A 23,777-nucleotide genomic window follows, 5' to 3' on the forward strand; every position below is an offset into this window, starting at 1 on the left:
TTGAGCTAAGCAAACGCTTTCTGGCCACTAAATTAAGTAATTGAAATAAGCACTGGAATACATCCCAGTAGACAATGATTTCCTTAGATATGTTTGTGAATAATTAGTTTTTTTCTTGTTCATGAAATCATCACAAACATTTATCAACAGGCAGTTTTTGGTATTTACAATGTGAGTTGCATTGGTTAGTTGAGATCGATCAAATAAATGACATGTTCCTTGTTCTTGGCTTTCTTATTGAAAAAGCGTGACCTTTGCACTCAATTTAAAGAGCAGTTTCCATTAATTATTTCATAAGATACTGAATTTCACTTTTGACAAATGTTTGAGCTAACAATACTGGGCAAGGAAGGCAAGAGCTCCAGGAGAACAACAAGCCAGGAACTCTCCTTGAGCAGGGCAGACAAGCATGAATTACCCTCTGTCTGTTCCCTTCTGTCACAATTACCACCCTCTCCAAGGCAAGGGAATGGCCTTATTTTTAAGCATACAACAAGCTACAGCCAGCCCTTTAATTCTGAGTTTACCCAACCCTCTTCAGGGTTGCCTTTTTTCCTTGCACGATGAATCCAGAACAGAGAACCACAGATAAAAGACCCAAACACCCTCCTCATGCCTTGGGAAATTTATCAGGATATCCTATATAAATAGATATGTCAGTGAATTCCAATCTCTTAGTTGTTTTTTTTCTGAAAGGAAATGTAGAAGTTGTTGGCTACAGCTGAAACTGTTCCAGTTACAACTTTTTCTTGCCCAGATCCATTTGAAATATAGGTTAAAATCAAGGGTACTGAAGCTGTTGGATGTACCCATTGCACTATTTTAAGTTTAGCTGAATTGTGATGGTTTCCCGGATGTCTCTCGAGTTCTTACCACAGTATAACATGAAATGTTCCAAGTATGTGGCAAAAATAACAACGATTGTAACAAATCACTGCCTGAACTGAAAAGAGGAACCTACTTTGAAATTAGTGTCTCTATATATCTATATGTATATAGGGATATACACACACGCACACAAACACATGCACACATATATATCCCTATATAAACATTTCCCTAAAATCGGAAATTTATTTTATTATTTCTTCTGTTGGTATCCCTTTAAATACTTCATGAATCCACCATATGACAACTTCAGGCTGTCCGGAGAGCTATATCTGAACACAGTCTTACAATCTCCACTAATATAAATATATAGGCAAGGAACTTTGACCAGCAATAGTGAATTTTGAAACTTAAATAATTATTCTACAACTATTTTAACAACAAGTTGCTGCTGAGTACCAATACTCATGGAAAATATATATAAAAAAAAAAATAGAGCTTTAACTTCTAACACTCTGTATCAAGTGCAGCTTTATGAAAGGAATGTAAAAGAAAATTATGTATTAGAGACTCATTCTAAAAAGAGAAAGAGCAACTTATACTGTTTCAAAATAAGAATACTGTATGCCTGCACTTAATCATACATGATCATGTTAAGTCATAGTTACTTCTTGCCTGCAAATGAAGGATGTTGGCTCACAGATCTTCTAAACTGTATATGAATATTTGATTAAATCCTGTTTGTTGTGAAAGCAAAGTTCATTTACACTTTGATTGAACAACGATGAGGAGTTTGTTTTAATAATAAGACTTTTAAGGACCTTGGTAGCCAGTACCAGTTGTATTTGCAAGTAGCTCCTCGGCTTTACTCTCTTTTTAAAAAATAAAGGTACAATTATAGTTATTCATTTACTTTAAAAATTCTAAAGATGAAGAAAAGTAGCATTTATACATATAAGTCCTCATATAAATTATAAAACTCAAGTTTATCTTACAGAGTTCCATCCCCAGAAGAAGCATAAAGCACTTTTGTGGTACCTTCACCGGTAAATATTTGTATCACATCAAATCTGAGAAATGCAACAAGGATGATACTGCATCTGAAAGCTAAAGGAGAACATTCTTCTGATACAGTCTCTTGTGATGGATATGCTCCATGGGCTTATATGATTTCCATGACTTGACTGAATTTTAAATAAAGGAAACATGAAGGAATTCACCTCACCAGTTCAGTCAGTATAAGAAACATCAGCGAACAGCAGAGTCATCCCGTTTGAGGTCAACAGTCTTTGGAAGACAATGAGGAGGGAGTTTAAAACTACAACAGCAAAATCAAATAAGACAATAATGAGGTAAACTCCCCCAAAAAGGCCAAATAGGCTGAGATGTCAGGACAGAGTCCAGTTGTACCTGACACCCAAATGTTTCTGTAGCCAGAGTCCAGCGAGCTGCATGGTGGAGGCAAATGTACTTGCTTTGGACCCCAAGCACATTTTATATTGTTTCGGATCTAAATTGGGGTCACAATGAACGGGATGAAAAATATGGACAACTCCTACTTCCTGACTTCTGAAAGCTTTCAAGCCAGACGTTATCACTTTAGTAAAGAGGTCTACATCCTCAAGTCCCCAGCCTTGAATAGAGGTATCAAATCCACCAGCAGTAAGCAGATCACTTTTGTAAATACAGGTAATTCCAAATCCATACTCCCTCCAAAATCCAGTTCTTTTTGTGAAAACAAAACTACTGTCAGCTGGAGGGTTGTCTCCATATATTACTTTTGGATCATATTGGCTGAAGATGATAGGATAGTAAACCTGTTCTCCCTGAATAGTGTTATCTCTGCATCGCTGGAGGAAGTCTGGTGTGAATACCAGATCAACATCACAGAATAGCAGCAAAGTGCCATTGTCAAACTGAGATGAGGCCATCTCAAGACCTAAACCTCTAGAAAACTTGCCTGCCATTGGAATCAGGGTCATATCTGCCTTAGGATATTTAATGCTGTATTCTTTCATTAGTTCTATGTGTTTGCTGGAGTCTTGGCCTGGCTCGGAACTGAAGAGAATTATTGCCAACTTTACATTCTGCCTGGGAATCAGACAAGTCTTCTCAAAGTTATCCATAAATCTTGAGAAAATATCAAATCTTCCTGTGATAGGGACGAGGATATGTATTTTCTTGTCACTGTGTCCCCCAATGTCTTTGGTGCCTTGGAACGATGAGGAAAAAATCTTTAAAGAATTTGAAAGGAAAGAGAAAGACTGAGTGTCAGTATTGGTATCCTCCAGCAAGCTTCTTACATCCAGCTCTTCTGCTTCTTTGAAGAAAGGTTTGCTAAACAATTGCTGAAGGTAAGCATGGCGTCTCACTGGAACTGTAACTTTCCTTCCTTTGTGCCTTTTGTACAAAAGCAGCAAATCCAGAATGTACTCCACTCCATGCAGAGGGTCCACCCTGCGGTAGCCATACTGTATTTCCTTGAAATCAATGAGCCTTCCTCTGGATCTGGAGTTCTCGTTTATCATTTCCATGACTTGCATCACAGTGTCATCCAGTGCAGCCCGCAGGACGCTGCTCAGGCTCTGCCGGGGTGGCTGGTTCTCCACCATGGAATACAGAAATTTTCCGGTCAGGAACTCCCACTCGATGACTTCACCCCTTTCACGTGGCTGGAAATGATTGAAAGATGGCATCCCTCCCAGCTGCTGATCTTCCTTATTTACTTCAGTGTTACTGAGCTTGCTCATCAGGGCACTTTCCCGATGGAGCTGGATGGTTCGATAGCGCAGGTCGGAAATCTTGCGACTCAGAATGTAATTGTGTAGCCTGTATTGGTAGGCTGGTCTTTTGTTTGGATGAAGTGTTATGGCTGCGTGAATCTTGCTGTTGTGAAGATCCTGAATGTAACCCTTGCGGTTGTGTTCATAGTTTTCGTGGAACAACTGCTGCATCTAGAAAGAGAGAGAGAGGGGGGTAGGGGGAAAAGAGACATTAAGTGGAAGTGCTTTTACTCACAAAAGGACTCACATTGGCATCATGCTGAGCATTACCAATTCTTATATAGATCTCATGGTGATTTTAAGGCATAGAACTTTAAAGCATTCAGTAGGAAATATTTACACTGTTTTGGTGTCTGTTCCAGTAGTGCCCACAGCAAGCAAATACTGTCCTCTGCCTAAGTGAAAGGCCAGGTATCTTGGGTTTAATCTGTACTTCCTCTAACTGCAGAGCTAAAATAACACCTACTAACTCCAGAGAAATAGAATTATTTCCTATGAGTAGCAGATAAAGGAAAAAAGGTTGTTTTTTTTAATCTGCAAACAGACTGGTCTGTAATTAATACATAAGGAATATGTGCTAATTAGATTGAAAATGTTATTCAATGAGATGTTCTAAGCTTGAGCTACAATCAGATTTTGAGATGGGTATTGAAGTTTATCTTTCATACACTGAAGAAATCAAGAGATATAAGTTCTGATTGCATAACGTCTCACACTCAAAACATTCATCTTGTTCTACTTCAATTCTGCCAAGAACAGAAGTTTTGCTACTGGAAGTAATACTAAGCATAGGGCAATAAACGTAAAAGAACTCCTAACAAAGCTAAGAACCATGAAAGTTATTTAAAACCATTGGCATGTATGAGAAATAAACACTGTCACACTTCAAAACCAGAACTTTAATACAAAACTTCAAGAATGCCCCTCCCATCCCATTCAGACCTCAAATGGCTCTGCTGGAGCAAACATGGTTGCTATTAGTCAGATTAAAATTTTTCAGGCTACAATCAAAGAACATGTAGAAAACCAACAGTCTAACTCTGAGAAATACCTCAAGCTATCTTAAATTTGCCTCTAAAAAACCAGATATCTCTGTTATATTAAAGCAAGAATAAATACAAAAAAACCACACAAACTTATAACCTGACTCAAATACTCTTTATTAACAAAAACTCCTGACTAAAGCTATCAGAGAACATTTGCTCTGTGATGGAAGGTGAGTATTTTCCTTGTTACATGAGATGAGATGAGATGAGATGAGATGAGATGAGATGAGATGGACCAGAGACAGCAGGGGTTGGGCAATTTCCTTGCTGTCACAGAGAACAGGAACCAACACCATCAGTCCTGTTAGTGTTTAAACCAGCAGTGCAGGAGAAATTGAAATATGGCATCCCTGAAGACGAGAGATGGACACTGGCAGGACAGGCAGATTAGAGACTGAATTGGAAAAGAGTGTCTAGGAAAGGGTTTGGTGATGATATTTGCTCTTAGAAAAAAACCAATTTTCTCTTCTCCCTCTATAATTTACATTTTGAATTATGATAAAAGAATTTGATAAAGGAACAGCTGATCTGGTTAGATTTCAACCTCTCCAGTTATAAGGCACACTTCCTTCCTGGCCTGTTACACTTTAAAGCTGTCTCCTGTGACCTCTGCAAGGTGATTATGCTTTTGCATTCTCCATTTTTTTCTGGAAAAAGTTGAAACCATGGCTTTCACATCTAGGATTTTATAGTAAAGTCCCCTTATAGGAAAAGAAAGAAAATGTGCAATGTTGAAGATAAAAGAAAGAAAGGGAGGTTGTTTTGTTGCTAAATGGCATAAGCATCCTTTCTCACAAAGCCTGACACTCCACTCTTCCTAAATCCTCTAATGAAGAATTGTATCTGAGCATAAATACAACAACCATTAACTACCTTCAAACATTTATCTTATGGGACATGATATTTCACAGTAAGTTTTACAGAAAGTAGTATACTGTATTTTCCAAAAGATTTGTAACAGACAACAAGCTACTACTGCAAAGCTAAATGCTGTCCTCCAATTGTGCAAATTCTTCTGTAACCCTCAACTTACTACAAAACCAGCTTCACAGCAGAGTTATTAGCAGCACCCATTTAACAGAAATATTCTATTAACATAATACTGCATTTTTCATACATTCCAATTTCAGATGCTTTGGTTTATTTGATGTGCTCCACTGAAACCACAGAGAGAGGATGTACTACATTATACTAATGGTTTTGCTTTTGATAATCAACAACAGATTAACAGCAGCAATGAAAAAAAATTGAATCAACTCGGCACTGTAGTATTTTCACACATACAAAAACCTGTACTAATACATTTTCAATTATGTCACTGAAAACTTTTAATAGATCTCAATTTGGAGAAAGCAGTTCAGAACAAATATGACACTGAAATCATGAGCTCTTCCTGAAGAGAGCATGTTTTAATCTTGGTGCAATGCAGAAATTTGTTTTCTATACTGCAGTACAACAATGTCTTTTTACAACTCAAATTATTAACATCCATTTGAAAGCAATTCAATTTGATCCTAATTTTGCTTTCAAATTTCTAAGCAAAGTGGTCAAGCCCAGGAGGCAAAGGGAAGTATGATTAAATTTCCTGGAAAATGGATCTGTGTGAGAGTCTGAATTGGTAAAATGCAGTCCAAAGCAATCTGAAAAAGGAGGTGGTTTGGGAAGTGGCAAGATTTACTGAGTATAAATTAGAATTACTTAGTATGCTAAAAGTAAACCTTCCAGTAAAAGCTTTCATGACTTTAAATGGCAAGGTAATAAATTCTGTGTAGATAAATGCAAAGTGTATGTGAAGAACACAGTCCTAACTATACCTGAAGAATGTCAGATTGAGTGCAGGCTGTTAGGACTCTGGAAAGAGAACCTGGTTACACAGTGTGCAATTTGGTGCAGATGTCACACTGAGGTTCAGTAGGGATTAAAGGAAAAGCAAGTAGCTTGAGGACAAGTTTAGAGCAAATCAGAAATATCATTACATGTTGTGGCCATAGTGCACCTGAATCTTGAAGGCTGTGGGCAGGTATCCTGTCAATATTGTGATTGATCTGAAATCAATCACAGAATCACAGAATGTTAAAGGTTGGAAGGCCCCTTAAAGAAGATCTAGTCCCAACCCCCCCTGCCATGGGCAGGGACACCTCCCACTAAACCAGGTTGCTCAAGGCATTATCCAGCCTGGCCTTGAACACTGACAGGATTGGGGCATTCACAACCTCCCTGGGCAGCCTTGTTCTTCTGTTTCTCCACTTTCAGTAAATAATTTCTTCCTAATATCTATCCCAAATTCCCCCTCTTTTGCTTTGCACCCATTACTCCTTATCCTATCAGTACAGTTCCTGATGAAGAGTCTCTACCTGGCTTCCCTGAATGCCCCCTTCACACACTGGAATGTTGTCAGGAGGTCCCTACACAACCCTCTCTTCTCCAGGCTGAACAGCCCGAACTTTTTCAGCCCCTCTTTGTACCTCTTACCAACTCTGTGGCCCTCCTCTGGACTTGCTCCAACAGTTTCATGTCCTTCTTATGTTGGGGACAGCAGAACTGTATGCAGCCCAGGTGGATCTCACAAGAGCAGAGTGGAGGGGGGGAATCTCCCCCCTCAACCTGCTGGCCATGCTCCTTTTTGATGCAGCCCAGGATTCCATTGGCTTTCTGGGCTGTGAGTGCAAACTGCCAGCTCACATCAAGTTTTTCTTTAATGTGAATACAAAGGTACCAACAAGGCCACCACATGATCACATGTATGGATCATTAAATGACTCGGGCAAAAGGGAGTAATCCAAAGACGGTCAACCCCAGGATCAATAAAGTCAGAGTAAGTGAGCACCATAAGGAAAATGGATAGGAATGGTCACCATCTATTCTCACATACAGAACTATGACACCTACAAGAATGCACTCAAGACTGAAAAACAGAAAAAGAAATACATAGCTCAAGCACAGATCTTACTGGCATAGCAAGCTGTTGATGGTAAAATTTTGGATGTCTTTAAAGAGCAAGCCAACAGCTTAGTGGGAGACTTAAACCATTGCTATGAACTCCTGGAGCTCCAGCTGAGGATGTATCACAACATCTTACTGCCCTACACCCCTGTCTCAGCTACTGGTTACTGCAGAGAGAGACTGTTTTGCCAAATGAACATTTAGTTTGGCATGACACAACCACTTCATGTTCACCAAAAGCAGGGAATGGGAGAAGCTGTCTTAAATTCAATGTAATACATGGAGGCACAACATTTTTTTTCATATTGCATGACTTTGTGACTTCCCTGAATAGTTTGCTGTCTTCTGAATGATTCTTATGCCACAACTAATGCAAGAGTTGGCAAGGACTTCTACTTGCCTCTTTTCATCCCAGCTAAAACTGCAAGCTGGCAAGAAATGCTAATAATCTAATCACGCTCTGAGGAACTCTGAACTGCAAGCAGGAATGAAAAAAAAATATGAGAAAGAAATAAGAATAAAGGCAATGCTTTATTTTCATGGCAGAGAAATACAATAGCTAATACGTAAACACAATATAATTTGCATTGCAAGCTCTGAAATCATTGTAATCGCTGTGATTTACTGACGTAATAAAAAAGGAAAGTTCTTATTACATATACACAAAAGCCAAAACCAACCTACTTTATTATTGCAAGACTATCACATATTGAAAGAATGAACACAAATGGTGCTTTTTTAATTAACGCGATTTTTCTTTGAGCATTAAGAACCGTTCCTACCATTTAACAGAGAAGACATAAAACTTAATCCTCCATCCACTCTAGCTCTTCTTAAATCCATGGTAGTACTAAACTGTTGACCACTTTAAACTGGACTTCTAAAAGATGCAGAAATAAGATGGACAAGAACCATTCCTGGTCTTTCTTTCCCCTGCTGTTTAGAGTTTAGCTCCACTAAAGATGAAGATTTATTCACTATTTCCAGTGAGTTTGAGGGACATTTCATCCATATGAGGTACACATGTAAATCTACTGCGTTTGAGATGATATTGTTTCCCTAAACAGCAGCAAGATGTGTGCTTTAGGAAACCCCTGAAATTCAGATGACTGCAGGCACATTAGGATGTTCTCCATAACATGTACTGAAATTAAGTGCAACACTAAGCTACGTGTGATCTTAAGTTTCTGGGCAAGAAAACAGATTTGAGCAAGCTATTTTTGGTCCTATGAGAAATACTGTGTGCCTGGAGAAGATAAGGATTAAGACTGGAATGATGAAATCCGTCCGAACTAAGTAACATGGAAGCAATAACAAGCTATGTTTAAATGGGGAATTGTCAGTTTGGAAGGGAGTTATTTTGGAGGGAAGCTTCTGAGGAACAGTATCATACCTAGAGACACTGGCACAAAGTCTTGGACACTGCTCATGACACAAAGTTGAGACCATTAGGAATAGCTGAGAGAAGACATCCCACAAGAAGAGCCAGAGAACTTGGGAGATGAAACACTGCAGAAATTAAGTCATTATAATAATATAACACACACAATCCTACACTCGTGGTTGTAAGAGGTAGGTGACTAAGTATCTTCAGAAAGTTGACTTTTTAAACAGGAAATAACTGACATGTAAGGAGAACATAAGAATATCAGCAGGCAGTAAGGTGACATGCAGAGATCATGAAACTTGAGTGCGAATCCACTACAGAAAAGGGAAACAAAATTTTGTGTTGCATCAGTCAAAATACTTCTGAAAGACACAGCACACAGTTTCACACAATTCTGGACCTGCATCTTTATCAAATGTATGAGTCCACATCAATGCAAAAGAAACTTGTCAGGACCTGAAACTATCCCATGGGAAGGGTTTAATGTTATTTGGCCTGTTTAACCTCGCAAAATGAAGGACAAGAATCATATTGTCTCTAAACACATGAAGTAAATAAGAAAAGGACGATGAAAGCAAAACAGCCTTAGGTTTACCTGAGTAGGAAATTAAAGGAAAATTTCTAGCTGTCAGAAGAAGAGTTTGGATCAGATTTTCAATATAAGTAGTGCATACAATTTAATCAGGTCATAAGACACTAGATTGCTTGTGAGAATCAATGACTTGAGATATCCATTAATTTTTTCCTAATAATACAGTGCTTGATTTTAAGTAAGAATTAATTACATATTATTAATTCCTACAAAAAAATATTACACTGTAAATACCTAACATTCTCTTTCTATTCACAGTCCTCAGCCATAGTGTTTCCTTATGTTTCCACTTAGTGTAATGCCTAACAAACTAGCTTCATATCTGTAAAAACAATGAATGGCAATGTAATAACACAACCATTTGGTTTTAATTTATAAGGCATCTGAGTAGTAATGCTGTGAAGCATTGTGGCACAAAAACAGAACAAGGATTCGGGTTTCACTGTTCAAATTATTGTAAGGGATTAAAACCTACTGCTGTCTTTAGCATCACTTTGGCACGCAGAAACAGTAGGGAAAACTGGAGTGTAATTATAATCTGTGAATGACAGTAAAATGCCATGTGTACAGGAGTTACATCCTGCTGCGTATTGAAAGGTGTATCTGCTAGTTTTTCCTGGAGAAGGAAGTTTGAGCCAACACAGCCACAGAAGAAAGTGATGAATGCTATTCTGTTTCACACACACGATTAACAGACACATTAAACAACCTAAGCACCGGAATCAAGTCTTGTTGCTGACAATGTCTCCAGGATGAACAAAGCTTGATGTATTGATTCCAGCTCTGATATGTAGGGGTTAGTAATGGGAAGAGTTACAAGTGCATACCACAAATTCAATTAATACTTACTTCAGCATTAAGACTGTTCTCTCAACAGAAAGGGATCTAACTTCTTTTTCACAGATTAGCTAGGTATGTAGCGATCAAAATAAAAACTAAAAAAAAAGGACTAATTTTTTAGACTATTTAAAAGTAGAACAGCACTTATTTATAACTCTTCTGCTGCCCCTCACCTTAATAAATAAAGGCTAATAACAAATCCTTTTGGATAATTTCCCCCACACCTCCTTTCTCACATCAGTCAACTCACTGGACTGAAATAAGCTCAACACACTCTAAATCAAGTGATATCAAGAAAAGCTAAAATAATGTGCTCATGAAACAGTGCTGCTCTGCTAATATCAGTAGGCTTTGCTGACATCTCATAACTGCAAACCAAAAAACCCTGCTCCAAATCCCAAAGTTTTCCTGAAATGTAATATGGGTAATATAGGAAGGCTGTGTAAAGTCACGCTATTTTGTGTGTGATTCCAGCTACCTGCCTGCTATGGAGATATTTAACCAAGCACACAGGGTAATAAAATCTAACGAATCAGTATAGGCAAAAGAAGCATATGTTAAAAAAAGAATGGTAAATACTTTAACTTTTCTAATCTAGCTTGTAAATACACAAATTAAACAGCACTGGTATGCAAGGGCAGCAGCACACACTGCAGGTATAGCAAAACGTTTTAAATCACCCTCTGCATTATCTAAGTGGAACAATTGTGCAAAAGGTAGCATTTCAGTAGTCAACAGGTTTAAGGAAGCTAGACTATCAGCCTTTCAGCTTCCTCAGGTTTGGACTGCCTGGGGTCACTAACCTCCTTCTTTGGTACTAACCTGCCTTCAGAGTAGGAGCATCAGGTGTAACGGGGGAGGGATGGTGTCCATATAAACTGGTAACAGTCGAACAGTTACAATGAACTACAACCCTCCCCTCACCACCAAGCTTTCCACTGGCATGTGAAAGGGAGACAGCTGACTCAGCAGTTTTCACGATTCCAAAGACCTGACTCATTTTCTGTTCTGGAAGATGAAGGCGTGATCACAGAGAAGATATAACTAATTTTCCCATCGTAGCTTAAGCTTTGTGTAATTCCATGATCTTCAGACTTGTGGCTGCTCCTACATACTCAGCCACTGAGAAAGCCCAGGAGAGAAAAGCAGGTCCACACTGCCAGGGAATTACACAGTGAGACACCAGCAAGTGCACTGGGACCAGCCACATCTTTACAACACGTCTTGAGAGCTGAACATGCCCTCCTTGGCATAAAATGAATACACTTGCAGTCCAGCAGGTAGGGGCCATCTGCAGCTTTGCCAGTCGTTTGCCTTCATTACAGAAGGTGAATTAATCACACTACCATTGCCTACTATGGCACCCAGGCCACAACCCTCAGCATGCATAAACTTTGCATCCTTTTGAAGATCTTGGTGGGACATGTGCACTGCCTTGGGCAACAGGTCTACGTTTAAACCTTTTCCAAATGCTAAAATTGTTCTCGGGCTCTTTCCTGTCTGACTATTTCTACAGATATTTTCTCCTCAGTTCAGGCACATCTGCAAGGAAGTCTTTTCATGTCTGAAATATTTGTAACCTGTAACAGTAAATCAGATTACTGATCAAAAGATACCTCGAGCACTGAAACGAGAAAAACTTTAAAAACTTCAAAATGTTTAAAAAGTCATTGAGTCAAGAAGTCAAGAAAAAAAAATGAAACTGGCTGGGAAAAAAATCCCAAAACTCTACATATTTCAACACAATCCATAATTATGCATCTAAAATTTTATTTCTCTCGAGGCACAGGCATGCAGCTTGTTTTCTTCTCTACTGTTCACCAACTACAATTGTCTTTTTTCTTTTAATCTCAAGAAGCTATCATTCCACAGCAAATACACTTCAGAAAACTGCTGGTTTTACCCTTTAAAGAAGCCTTTGAATTCTTTAATTATTAAAAGAAAATTCAATAAATGCTTGCATAGCCAATTAAGTACAGATTTATATTCTGGCACTATCAGATAATGTTGAAATGATGTATGAAGAACAGCATCCATAACCTCCATTAAGTAACGGCATGAATTCTGTGTTTAAATACTTTGTCAATCAAATAAATTAACTATCTGAATTTATTACAGATTTGTTTACATTAATGCCTAAACACCTACAACAAAAACACAAGGTTGTAAGTTTAGGAAAACACCTGGCCTTGAATGTCTTTGTTGTTTCATAATTAGCAGTATTTCACTATTAGTTCAAGCATTTTAATTCCCCAGGCCATTGGCATTATTTGGATAGACTTTTCCACACCAAATACAGAAAGGACAAGCATTATAAAGAGACATATATAACTACAAAACATAGAAGGAGTGATATATAACAGGAGTGATACTTTGTTGTATCTTTAAAGACAGAGAATGGGAATTCAATCTGCAGGATCCATTTTAAATTATGCTCATCCAGGCAATATCAGATAAAAACTCATTGCAATCTTTTAGCAGTGCTTGTGTAAGGACAGAACACAGAATGTGAGACAAAGGTAATACATGTTTTAAAACTAACTAGCAAAATGGACGAAATAAGCATGCTTCTAGGGAAGTGAACTTCTGGAGACCTAAAACTACCTGAAAGCCTTTTGGACACCTCAGAGAACTGACCATTCTTGCTTCAAGCTTAGGCCACGTTGTTTGGATTCCTTTTTTTCTGGTAATAAATGCAACACATTGATAAAATCTGAGGTAACAAATGAGATAAAGGATGATGGAAATTGGCAGATTAAAAAGACAAACAGATCAGGGCTAGTGCATACCTAAGGTTTACCAGGAAGAACACATTAAGATTAAAAACAGGCAATCTTATAAAAGACAGCATTTGTGGCTGAGTACCAACTTTCTGTTTAAAACTCTAGGGGCCTTAATATTATTTGATTTGCTTTGAAGTCTGCATATTTATTCAAACTGTCATCAAAACCTGGCTTCTTGCAAAGGTTCTCAGGTGGATTAGGTGCTCAGATATGGACACACTACAGCACAGGACTCCTGAAAGGCAGCATCTAGGGGGGGGGGGGGTAAGTGTGATTTCATATTATCCATGATTGACAGACAAATGACAGATGACACAAACACTGAAGTGTGTTTAAATACTCAGCCATGACTTAATTTATTCATATATATTTACATGGAAGTGGTCTGGGAGATTTAGAGCTATGACAAAGCGTTGCCTACAGCAGGAAGTACTGTGCTGACTGGTAATGTTGGATCATTAAAGCAATCCACTGAGTAATGCCCCCCTCTGGGTGGCATATCTTTTTATCTGCATGAGGTAAGAGGGAATTATAGAATCACAGAATTATAGAACAGTTTGACTTGGAAGGGAGATTTACAGGTCATCTAGTCCAACCCCTTTGAAATGAGCAGGGACATCTTTAACTAGATCAGGTTGATCAGAGCCCCATCCAAATTGATCTTGAATATTGATAGGGAAGGGGCATCTCCCACCTCCCTGGGCAGTGTTCCATCACCCACACCGTAAAAAATTTCTTTCTTATATCTAATCTAAATTGATCCTCTTTCAGTTTTAAAGCCATTCCCTCTTCTCCTAATACTCCATGCTCTTGTAAAAAAGTCCCCCACCAGCTCTGTTGTAGGCTCCCTTCTGGTACTGGAAGGTTGTTATAAGGTCTCACCAGAGTCTTCTCCAGGCTGAATAGCCCAGCTCTCTCAGTCTTCAGAGGAGAGGTGCTCCATCTCTGATCATCCTCGTGGCTCTCCTCTGGACTCAATCCAACAGGTCCATGTCCTTTTCTTGGGGGCACCAGAGCCAGATGCAGTGCTCCAGGTGGCATCTCACCAGAGCCAAGCAGAGGGGCAGAATCCCCTCCCTCACCCTGCTGGCCACTCTGCTTTTGATGCAGCTCAGGACAAAATGGGCTTTCTGGGCTGTGAGTGCCCATTGCTGGGTCATGTCCAGCCTCCCACCCACCAGCACCCCCAGGTCCCTCTCAGCAGGGCTGCTCTCGATCTGTTCATCCTCCAGCCTGTGCTGATACCAGGGGTTGCCCTGACCCAGGTGCAGCACCATGAACTTGGTCTTGTTAAACTGTGTAAGATTCCCATGGACCCACTTCTCAAGTTTGTCCAGGTCCTTCTGGATGGCAACCCATCCTTCAGGTGTGTCAACTCAACTGCACCACTCAGCTTGGTGTTGTCAGTAGACTTGCTAACAGCACACTTGATCCTGCTGTCTGTGCCATAGCTGAAGATATTAAATATTAAATACCACTGGTCCCAACAGAGACTCCTGAGTAACACCACCACTCACCAACCTCCATTGGAACACCAAGCTGTTGACCCTCTGGATGCCACCATTCAAACAATTCCTAACTCACTGGACAGTCCACCCATCAGTTCTCTCTCTTGTCGGCTTAGAGCCTGCACCTGACTGCTATGACTTTTCAAAAATCTTGGAAAGTGGCTTGCCAACTACATCAGCCAATTCCCTGTAGGGTCCCCCCTTTGCTCACTCAACTAGTGGTGAGGCTTTTTTACTCCCATTATACAGAGGTCTTGACTGCCTGGGTGGAGGGTCTATTCTTCCCAGGCAGGGGCAGGTGATTGAGTTGGGTACTGGGAGCAAAAGCCCAAAGATAACTGCAACTAACACTTTTCTCCAGTGAGATTTTTCTAATGCTATGAATATTAGCCTTATGGAGGAAACATACAGTCATGCAGTAACAATAACACAGCAATAATTTAGAAATAATAATTAAGGACAATCAGGCAAGGATAAAGGGAAAAGGAATAGAAAGTCAGCAAATGGAAAGTGGAGGAATGGGAAAAGCCTGTGTGTGATAAAGCACCTAAGAGAGACAGACAGACACTTTAACATCATTGAAGCTCAGAACTCAGCATGAAGCTAAAAGCATTAAACATACAGATAATAAGAACATCCAAGATGACATTAAAATGGACAAGAGCAATGAGAATCCTTGCTGAATCCAGGGCAAAAGCAATTTGGTAGCTCAGTAACAGGCCATAGGAAGGTGTCAGCATGATCTCACCACAAAGATCAAGCCTACAGAATGTAATATTAATAACTTTTCTCAGAGAAATGTATTTGGTAAAAAATATATCACATCACATTAACATATTGAAAGCAGGACTTTCAGCATCTTTGGGCAACAAAATAATAAACATGGACTGGTGAAAGAAGAACTATTCTCTTTTTTTCAGTTTGTAAATGCATCTTGGGAACACTTACATATATTGCCAAGTCACATTTTAAACTCTCATCTTAAGTAAGAAAACAGAAGTGTCAGCAGACCTACCTAGTATGGACCAAGGCTATCTGTTCCATCTCCAGTAATTAAATACTCCATTTGTATCACAAAATATACACAAAATTTTTTAACAACTCCTACTAAATTTGAGAATGATTGAAACCTGGTTCTGGTGGCTGGTAGACTTGACTTCCCAAAAGTTATCACTGGAGAACTAATGACTGAAGCAGAGCACCCAAAAAGCATGAGTTCTTCCAAAGAAACACTCAAAATCAGTGCAAGAAGACTTCCTGTTAAACTTCTTCATTCCCTTGACATAAAAGCTTCCCATCAGTCTGCAGACTGGCATGATAGGTCAGATTTAATCCTGTTTTTTATTAAATTTTCCTACACTTGTACTACATTCAGTCATTATCCAGCTGAGGAACTGAACAGCATGATCTCCTTGTCAACCAAGTTTTCCCTTCTTGCCGCGCCAGTAAAAGAAAATTCAGAAAAAGGGACACTCAAATTAGGATTTCATTTCTTATGGTGTAATCAAGGAGGTAAGTATGGCTTCCTTCCAGCTGATTATATTAACATTAAAGTTTATGATAAATTATGAACGCCCTTGAGGTAAAGATCCAATGAAAATAACATAAGCATGGCAGGATGTCTGTTATAATGTCTCCCAGCCACCTAGATGGCTGGTGTTGTCTGTCCAGCTGCTCCTACAAATTATACTGCCATTATACTTTTCCACAGGCATAACAGCTGTGTTTTTTGACTGGATGGTATGAAAATATAACATGAACATGACTGTATTCTTATAACACCACTGAAAATCAGTATTACACCAAAAATTAAAAAATCCCAAGCCTGCTGAGTTATATGCTTCACAGGGACCAGAGATCTCAGACTGAACATTGAGTCTGTCTTCATCCTTCCAGTATTATAAAATATCCTTAACAAGGTATTTCATTTTTGGATTTCTGAATTGGGAAGTGCCGTTGATTAATAAGAAGTCTTCCAGCAAGAGAGTGGTAATTTAAAGCCCACTTTATACTCCCTCATGTGTCTTTATGGCTGAAACTGGTTTTAATAGAGATGTCAAGATTTATGTTTGAAAAAAAGTGATAATCACCCTCCTAATTCAAGTCACAGAATTCAAACTGATTTTTTTTTTTTTTCTGGTAGTAACAGACCTGCACATTCATAGATTTGCTCTTCAGTAATACACTCTAGTGATTTTCTTACAGATCACAAAAGTGTTGTCTAGGCTGGGGATTAACTGACTAAGAAATTCATAACCTACATGCACTGTGTCTTGTTAAACATTGTACCACGTCATTCTGTTTATCACCATATTCTGTCACAGAATAATCAAACACACAGAAAAGAGTTCTGTAAGTATTCACTATAAAGATTTTCAACCAAGACAAAGCAAAAAAAACAACCATCCCCAAAACCAAAAATAGATAAGAAATGGGGTACAGAAAATGGGATTCATATATTTAGAGAAATACTCAGGAGAAGTGAATTCCTGGTGAAAACAATTTAGAAAAAAATTAAGGACCTCAGATTTTTTACCAATTCAACTGACCAAATTATCTGAAAATGAGTTGCCTTAGTTTTCATTAAATTGTTGTTTGGCTTGATTTGTGCTTCAAATGGAGTGCGTAGGGAAGAAGAGAACAGGAAAAGGAGAGTAAAAATTGAAACAAAGGGCAAGAATCCATTTTACTGTTCTCTTGACTCTCATTGTAAAATCTTGCAATACCTTGAAGGAACAAGAACAGAACTACAGATAGCTGGGGCTATATCTGTAGGATAACATTACATTTATTTTTAATAGCATGAGTACTAAGAAAATAATTACTCTGTCAAGGTGGCCAACAGTTCTATTTCATAACAATGGTGACACCATATATTAAGATAACCTCTTTCTCACACAATTTATTTTATGATTAGCTTGAAATAACATTACAGAGCTGTTTGAAACCCACCTAATGGGTTTAATACATTTGTCTTCTTGGATGTATGCCTACAGAGGGCTGCTATTACTGTTACAACTCTGCATTGCAAACCCTATAAAAAGTAAACCCAGACAATCATAGAATCATAAAAGGGGTTGGGTTGGAAGGCACCTTAAAGATCATCTAGTTTTAACACCCCCTGCCATGGCCAGGGACACCTTTCACTATATCAAGTTGTCTAAAGTCCCATCCAACCTGGCCCTGAACACTTCCAGGGATGGGGCATCCACAACTTCTCTGGGAAACCTGTTCCAGTGCTTCACCAACCTCCCAGTAAAGAACTTCCTTCTACAGTCTAATCTAAATCTCTCCTCTTTTGATGAGATTCTCCCTTGCCCTATCGCTATCTGTCCACGCAAAAAGTTGCTCTCCCTCCTTTTTGTAAGTCCCCTTCAAGCACTGGAAGGCCACAGTGTGGTCTCTCTGGAACCTTCTCTTCTCCAGACTGACCAATCCCAGCTCCCTCAGCCTGTCATAATGAAAGAGGTGCTCCAGCCCCCCAATCTCATTTTTGTAGCCCTTCTCTGTACCCTCTCTAGCAGGTCCATGTCTCTCCTGTGCTGAGGACTCCGGAGATGGATGCAGTACTCCAGGTGGGATCCAGGAGAGCAGTGTAGAGAGGGAGAATCACCTCCCTCTACCCGACAGTGTTTATTTAAAATACTGAATGAAATGGGGAAAGCAACGAAGAACTTTTTAGAGTGGCAATAACAGAAGTAAGTTCATTGAGATATGTGGCAACAAACTTATTTTTTCCTGCATCGTGGCTGAAGACAGATGTGAAATGAGGGGGTATAAGCAGTAAGGCAGAAAGGGTATTGCCACTCAAACTGTACTGACACAGGTTTAGGAACATGGGTTGATGTCAAGTGTGTCTGCCTCAAAACCAGGTAGACTTTGCATTCTGAGAAAAACTGTATATACTGTAAAACACTATAATGTGCATATGGCCTCACTTGTATATGGATTTCCCAAATTCTATCAAAAAGGAAGAATGAAATGGTGTGTATAATATATATAAAGCCAAAATGCACTAAAACTAAAAATTAGAGAAATAATGATTAGTGTTCCTACCATTACTGTGAATATGTTGAACTGATCAACTGTTTGCTGAAAGTTTCAGCAAGCAAGAAGATGCAGCTATCTTTTATCTGGAAATTAGATTTGGTCTTTTCTTTTAGTATCAGCTGGGTTCTTTAACACTTAAAGCGTCTATCAACGTACTTTCCTTAAAGATATCACCAACAGGAGTTTCTTTCAAAAACAGGCCTAAATATACAGATATGGCACCATTTGGAATTGCAGTGACCTCTTCCACCACATAGACATGTTGTATTTAGTCTGCTTTTAAAAGGAAAAATAATGCTGTTAGTAACTCAGATTTAAGGTTTTTTCTGTATTTATTTATTCTAGCTATGCAACAGGTGCTATATGCTAGCAACAGCTGTTATGTATTACTGTATTTCAATCACTACTAGTTTGAATTATAGTTACACTGGTGATGCAGAACAGCTCAACACCACAACAATGAAAAAAACCCACCTACCAAAAGGATCTTTCTGCACAGATGTACTCAGAAAGCACATAAGTTGTATTAAGTAATTTGTGTACTTGAAGCAGCTGAAAAACTTTTTTAGCCATTTTACAGTTTTATTCTTTCTCCCATTCAGCTGAAAGAAAATGTAAAAAAGAAACCAGTCCTCACTCCTCTTTCCAAGACGTGTTTATAAAGCATATACTTAACTCACCTATATTTTTAAAATGCCTACATTAGAAACCTTAACACATAATGACACGAAATCTATTTTTGTATAAAAGAAATTCAGCATCACATCAGCAAATTTTCATTGCAAGACTTGGAAAAGAAAGCAAAGCCTGGATGCAGCACACATAGCTAGGAGCATCCACGGACAATTATGCATAATCACTGTTTTAACACTGGCATTTCTGGTATAGGAGGTATTATTTTCAGTGTGGTCTGATCTATTAGTTTCATACAGCTGACTTAGATCAAAAGTATGAGAGGAAAACATCAGAACCACTTAAATTATCAAATGGTCCAAAAACATTGCTTCTTATTAGTCAAGACAGTCAAGTGAAGCCTCTGGTGACTGGAAAAAGGGAAACATTACACCCACCAATCTTTACAAAGGGCAGAAAGGAAGAACCTGGGCACCATCCACCCATCCAACCTCTGTGCCTAGGAGGACCAGGGAACAGATCCTTCTAGAAGCTGTGCTAAGGCACATGGAGGACAGGGAGGTGATCCAGAACAGCCAGCAAGGCTTCCCCAAGGGCAAGTCCCGCCTGACCAACCTAAGGCCTTCTATGATGGAGAGACTGCACCAGTGGACAGGGAAGGGTTACAGATATCATTCATCTGGACTTCTGTAAAGCCTTTGACACACTCCCTCACAACATCCTTCTCTCTTAGCTGGAGAGAGATGGATTTGATGGATGGTCGGTTCAGTGGGTGAGGAAGTGGTTGGATGGTGGCATTCAAAGGGCAGTGGTCAACAGCTCAGTGTTACAGCAAGCACGTCAAGATCCTCAAAACCCTCTCCATTACCTACACATTTACTTTCCAGAGATGGATTATAAATTAAATGTGCTCAATATCCGCAAATGAATAAAGATGCAAAGAATAAAACCCTGCATAAATACAGTATTTGCAAATGCAAGTAGATAAAATATGCATTTCCCAGGAACATTACACAAATTACACCCCAAACTAACAATATTTTAAAGTCTGAAAATTAAGACGCAGAAGTCAGGAAACACAAGGTCCTTTAGAAAAATACTAAGTGATTGCATTTTAAAGGTATTAAAATATAATTCACTTCCTATGCTCTGTAAACAAAAAGATCACCTATAGTATACCATCTCATTGGAATAAATTACTTTATCACTTTTTCAATCCTGTCAACACTCCCTCCCACTCACTGAAGTTTTTCCTCAGACAATCTAAGTGATTTCATGCAATGGAAGTGACAAATAGTTCTTTTCAAGTTCTATTTAATTGGAAATTAATGCTGCATTGCAGACTTCCCACCTATATTATGTCTATCTCCAGATTTTTTCTCTTATAAAAACTCAAAAGCATTGATGCAATGAATGAACTAGGCTTGACCTTCCCCAGTTACTGAGTGTAGAAAATTTCAATGCTTCTATTTTTTACTAAATTCTGGACGTAATTTTCCTGTTCCTTACCAAGAAACAAAAATTAAAAACAACTACTCATTATTCCATCCATACTACATAAATAATTGCTCTTATCCAATTTTTGGAATTCACAATTAAATTCAGGATCAAAGGTATGGTGCATGGCAGTCTAGGGCTGGAAGATTAGCAAGTTCAAAGCACAAAGGCTCAAGACTGGTCAAAAATAGTCAGGGAGGGACATTTTGACTCCTGTCCTTTACTAGTAATTTAATTAAATCCTAAAGCCTCAGCACAGGCTTCATCTTTGAATTAATGAAGACCAATCAGAAAAAAACCTGCAGTTTGCTTTTAGCTATGGCCAAACAGAAAGGAGTGTAGAAATGGGAACTCCAACTGTCCACTCCAAAAGGTACGTGCTCTAAAACCAACACATCTTCTGCCCGTGTTCCTGTCGGTACCTGGGATCACTCCTTTATTTTCTCCTTCAGGCTTTGGTCCTGGCCAGTACTCCTCTGCCAGCTGCAGTGCCCACTTCCCCATTCTCTTCCTATCTGCATTCCTCTGTGATTTTTTTCCCCTCCAGTAGTTACCTAATGGGTAACTACTCTTCTCGCCAGACAGGAATTGTCAAATGGCAAAGCATCCTTCCAGCAGATGGTACCTTTCCACAGTGGCATTATCTCCATCTTTCCTACAAAACCACAGTCAGTTTGGAGGTAAATTTCCACAGTGATGGTAAGTATACACCTCCAGTATACACCTTGGCCACCAGCCCATTAATTTTCAAGTAGTCAACCACAAGTATTAATGTGAAACAATTTGTCTCTAAGAAGGCATTTCTGCTTTCTTTAACACAGATCAGCAATACAGTTTCCCTAACCTTTTTCTTCAAAGGACAGCAACATTTAACGAATCTGTTCATGGCACAGAACATTTTACACCTCACTGTTCAAAAATATAAGCAATGAAAATAAAGCGTTTTCATCGGAAGATTTATGCAGCCCATAATTAACAGCCACACAATTAGCGCAGGATATACTAAATAACTACACACACTCTGTAGAAGAACAGGGGCAACCTTGGGCTTCTTATACCAAAATAAATTTTCCTTCTGCTCACTAAAGCTAAAGACAAATAAATGTCTGATCAAAAGTCCAGGTAGGTTTACATGAGGTGTTCTGTTTAATCTGAAATTTCCTATCACTTCTATCACTAGAATACCCTCCTCAGGGTTTGTTACTAGATTTGTAGCTGTCTCAGTACTAATTTAATTGTTTAACGATTTTAAATATTTTGCTTAAGATTTAAAAATTTGCCCGAGATTTAAAATATTGGAATTTTCAATACTTTTTAAACAATTTACTTATATATGGTTCTCTCTTTTTACGTCGTTTTCTATTACCTTTAAATCACAGTCATGATAGATTTTTTTCCCTATTAAGAGAAAAAATATGCCCTGGAACTGGCCAAAATTTGGATCAATATAATGCTCATTTCACACCAAAGATTTACAAAGTTTTGATGGGAAAACACATAATTTATTTCCCTCTATTAGAAAATGTAGGTTTCCTCAATTTTGGCTAGGCATTTTCTGAGAGGAGCCTTTTGGCTTCAGGCTGTGTTCCTAAGTATCCATCCAAAGGTGCATTGGATACTTCAGACTTATGAATACAGGGTATTACAGGCACTAAATACACAATTTGAAGTTTGGGGATTATTCTTGCAATGTGTTACCACAGATTTGAACCATGCTGAAAATGTAGGATAAAACCCTATAATCTGACAATTAAGTAAAACAAAACGGAAAACACCTTCTTTGGATTATGGATCTGATAAGTTCAAGTCCTCAAAGGCCAAAAAAACCCCAAGAAAACAAGTAGGCAATGACCAATACAGTGTTGCTGTGCAAATATATAAAAAAATTGGAAGGGAAATTAAGGCAATGAAAAATTCTTCCAGAAAATGAATTCCTGCACACTATTTTTTTTTCAAAAGCATAACCAGGCAGATAATTACTTTTTCTATGACCTTCAGGCAGGGTGCAACATGGAGACAGGAGACTCCACTAACAAAAGCCTTGAAGCAGTGCTGCAGCAGCTCTGTAACAAAATTTTGATGGAAGCAATCCAACTTAGACTTGTGAGCTCAGCAGTGTATTGTATTGTATTTATAGCCTTCTACTCCTGTAAATGAAATCTCTGCTGATAAAAGCAAACCCATCATCACTTACACTAGTAAAGTGCTTTGCACAGATGTTCAAAAGCTATGAAAAACATTACGAGTCAAGCTGATTTTATACTTGGTTGTATTTTCTTTTAAAACAGATGGGTTTCTTTTTATGGCTCGTAAAGCCAATTTTTATATATATTTTAATTATCTCTATTCGATCTGTGCAGTTTAATTACTGATTTATTTCCCTTTTTAGCAAGCTATCCATCCACATATATTTAATCCCTGTCTATATTAAGGAATGCAAATAACTTCATTTTACTTATGGAAGTGATGATGCATCTCTTAAAGACAGCACAGTTAGAACAAACTTCAGAGAGTAAGCACTGCAACTGCAATTTGCTTCACTAGCCTCTCTATTTTATCAGCTAATTGTAAAACCCAGTTTTGTTGATGAGGCAGAACAGTATATATACACTAGTATTTATACACTAATTCAATGTCCAATTCCACCTCATTTTGCATAAAGCTTGGCAAGGAACATATTACAATCGTGTCTGCATACCCACAAACTCTATCTCAGGGTCTCTGAAACAAAGTCTGTCACTTTTTAATGTAAACACTAAGGTATCAGTAAAATTCCCAGTTCAAACTTGGACAGACTCACTCTGATTTTGATGCAGTTCTAACCCTGCACATACAGCACCTCCCCTTGAGAATGTGTCTTTTTTTAGTAATGCCATAAACCATAACG

The 23,777-nt window shown here is 38.5% G+C and overlaps 1 protein-coding gene across 1 annotated transcript in view; it reads right to left on the reverse strand.

Moving 5' to 3' along the window:
* Positions 1-1,076: 1,076 nt before the first annotated feature.
* Positions 1,077-23,777, reverse strand: part of CHSY3 (chondroitin sulfate synthase 3) — a 139,168-nt gene continuing 116,467 nt past the window's right edge. The window contains exon 3 of the mRNA XM_051777421.1: positions 1,077-3,782. Coding sequence (XP_051633381.1) covers positions 2,217-3,782 — 1,566 coding nt within the window. The 3' untranslated portion in view covers positions 1,077-2,216. The remainder of the gene's footprint in view (positions 3,783-23,777) is intronic.

The sequence above is a fragment of the Manacus candei genome, unplaced genomic scaffold (genome assembly GCF_025592945.1).
Source record: "Manacus candei isolate 608988 ecotype Guabito, Panama unplaced genomic scaffold, ASM2559294v1 h1tg000010l, whole genome shotgun sequence".
Classification (NCBI taxonomy): Eukaryota; Metazoa; Chordata; class Aves; order Passeriformes; family Pipridae; genus Manacus; species Manacus candei.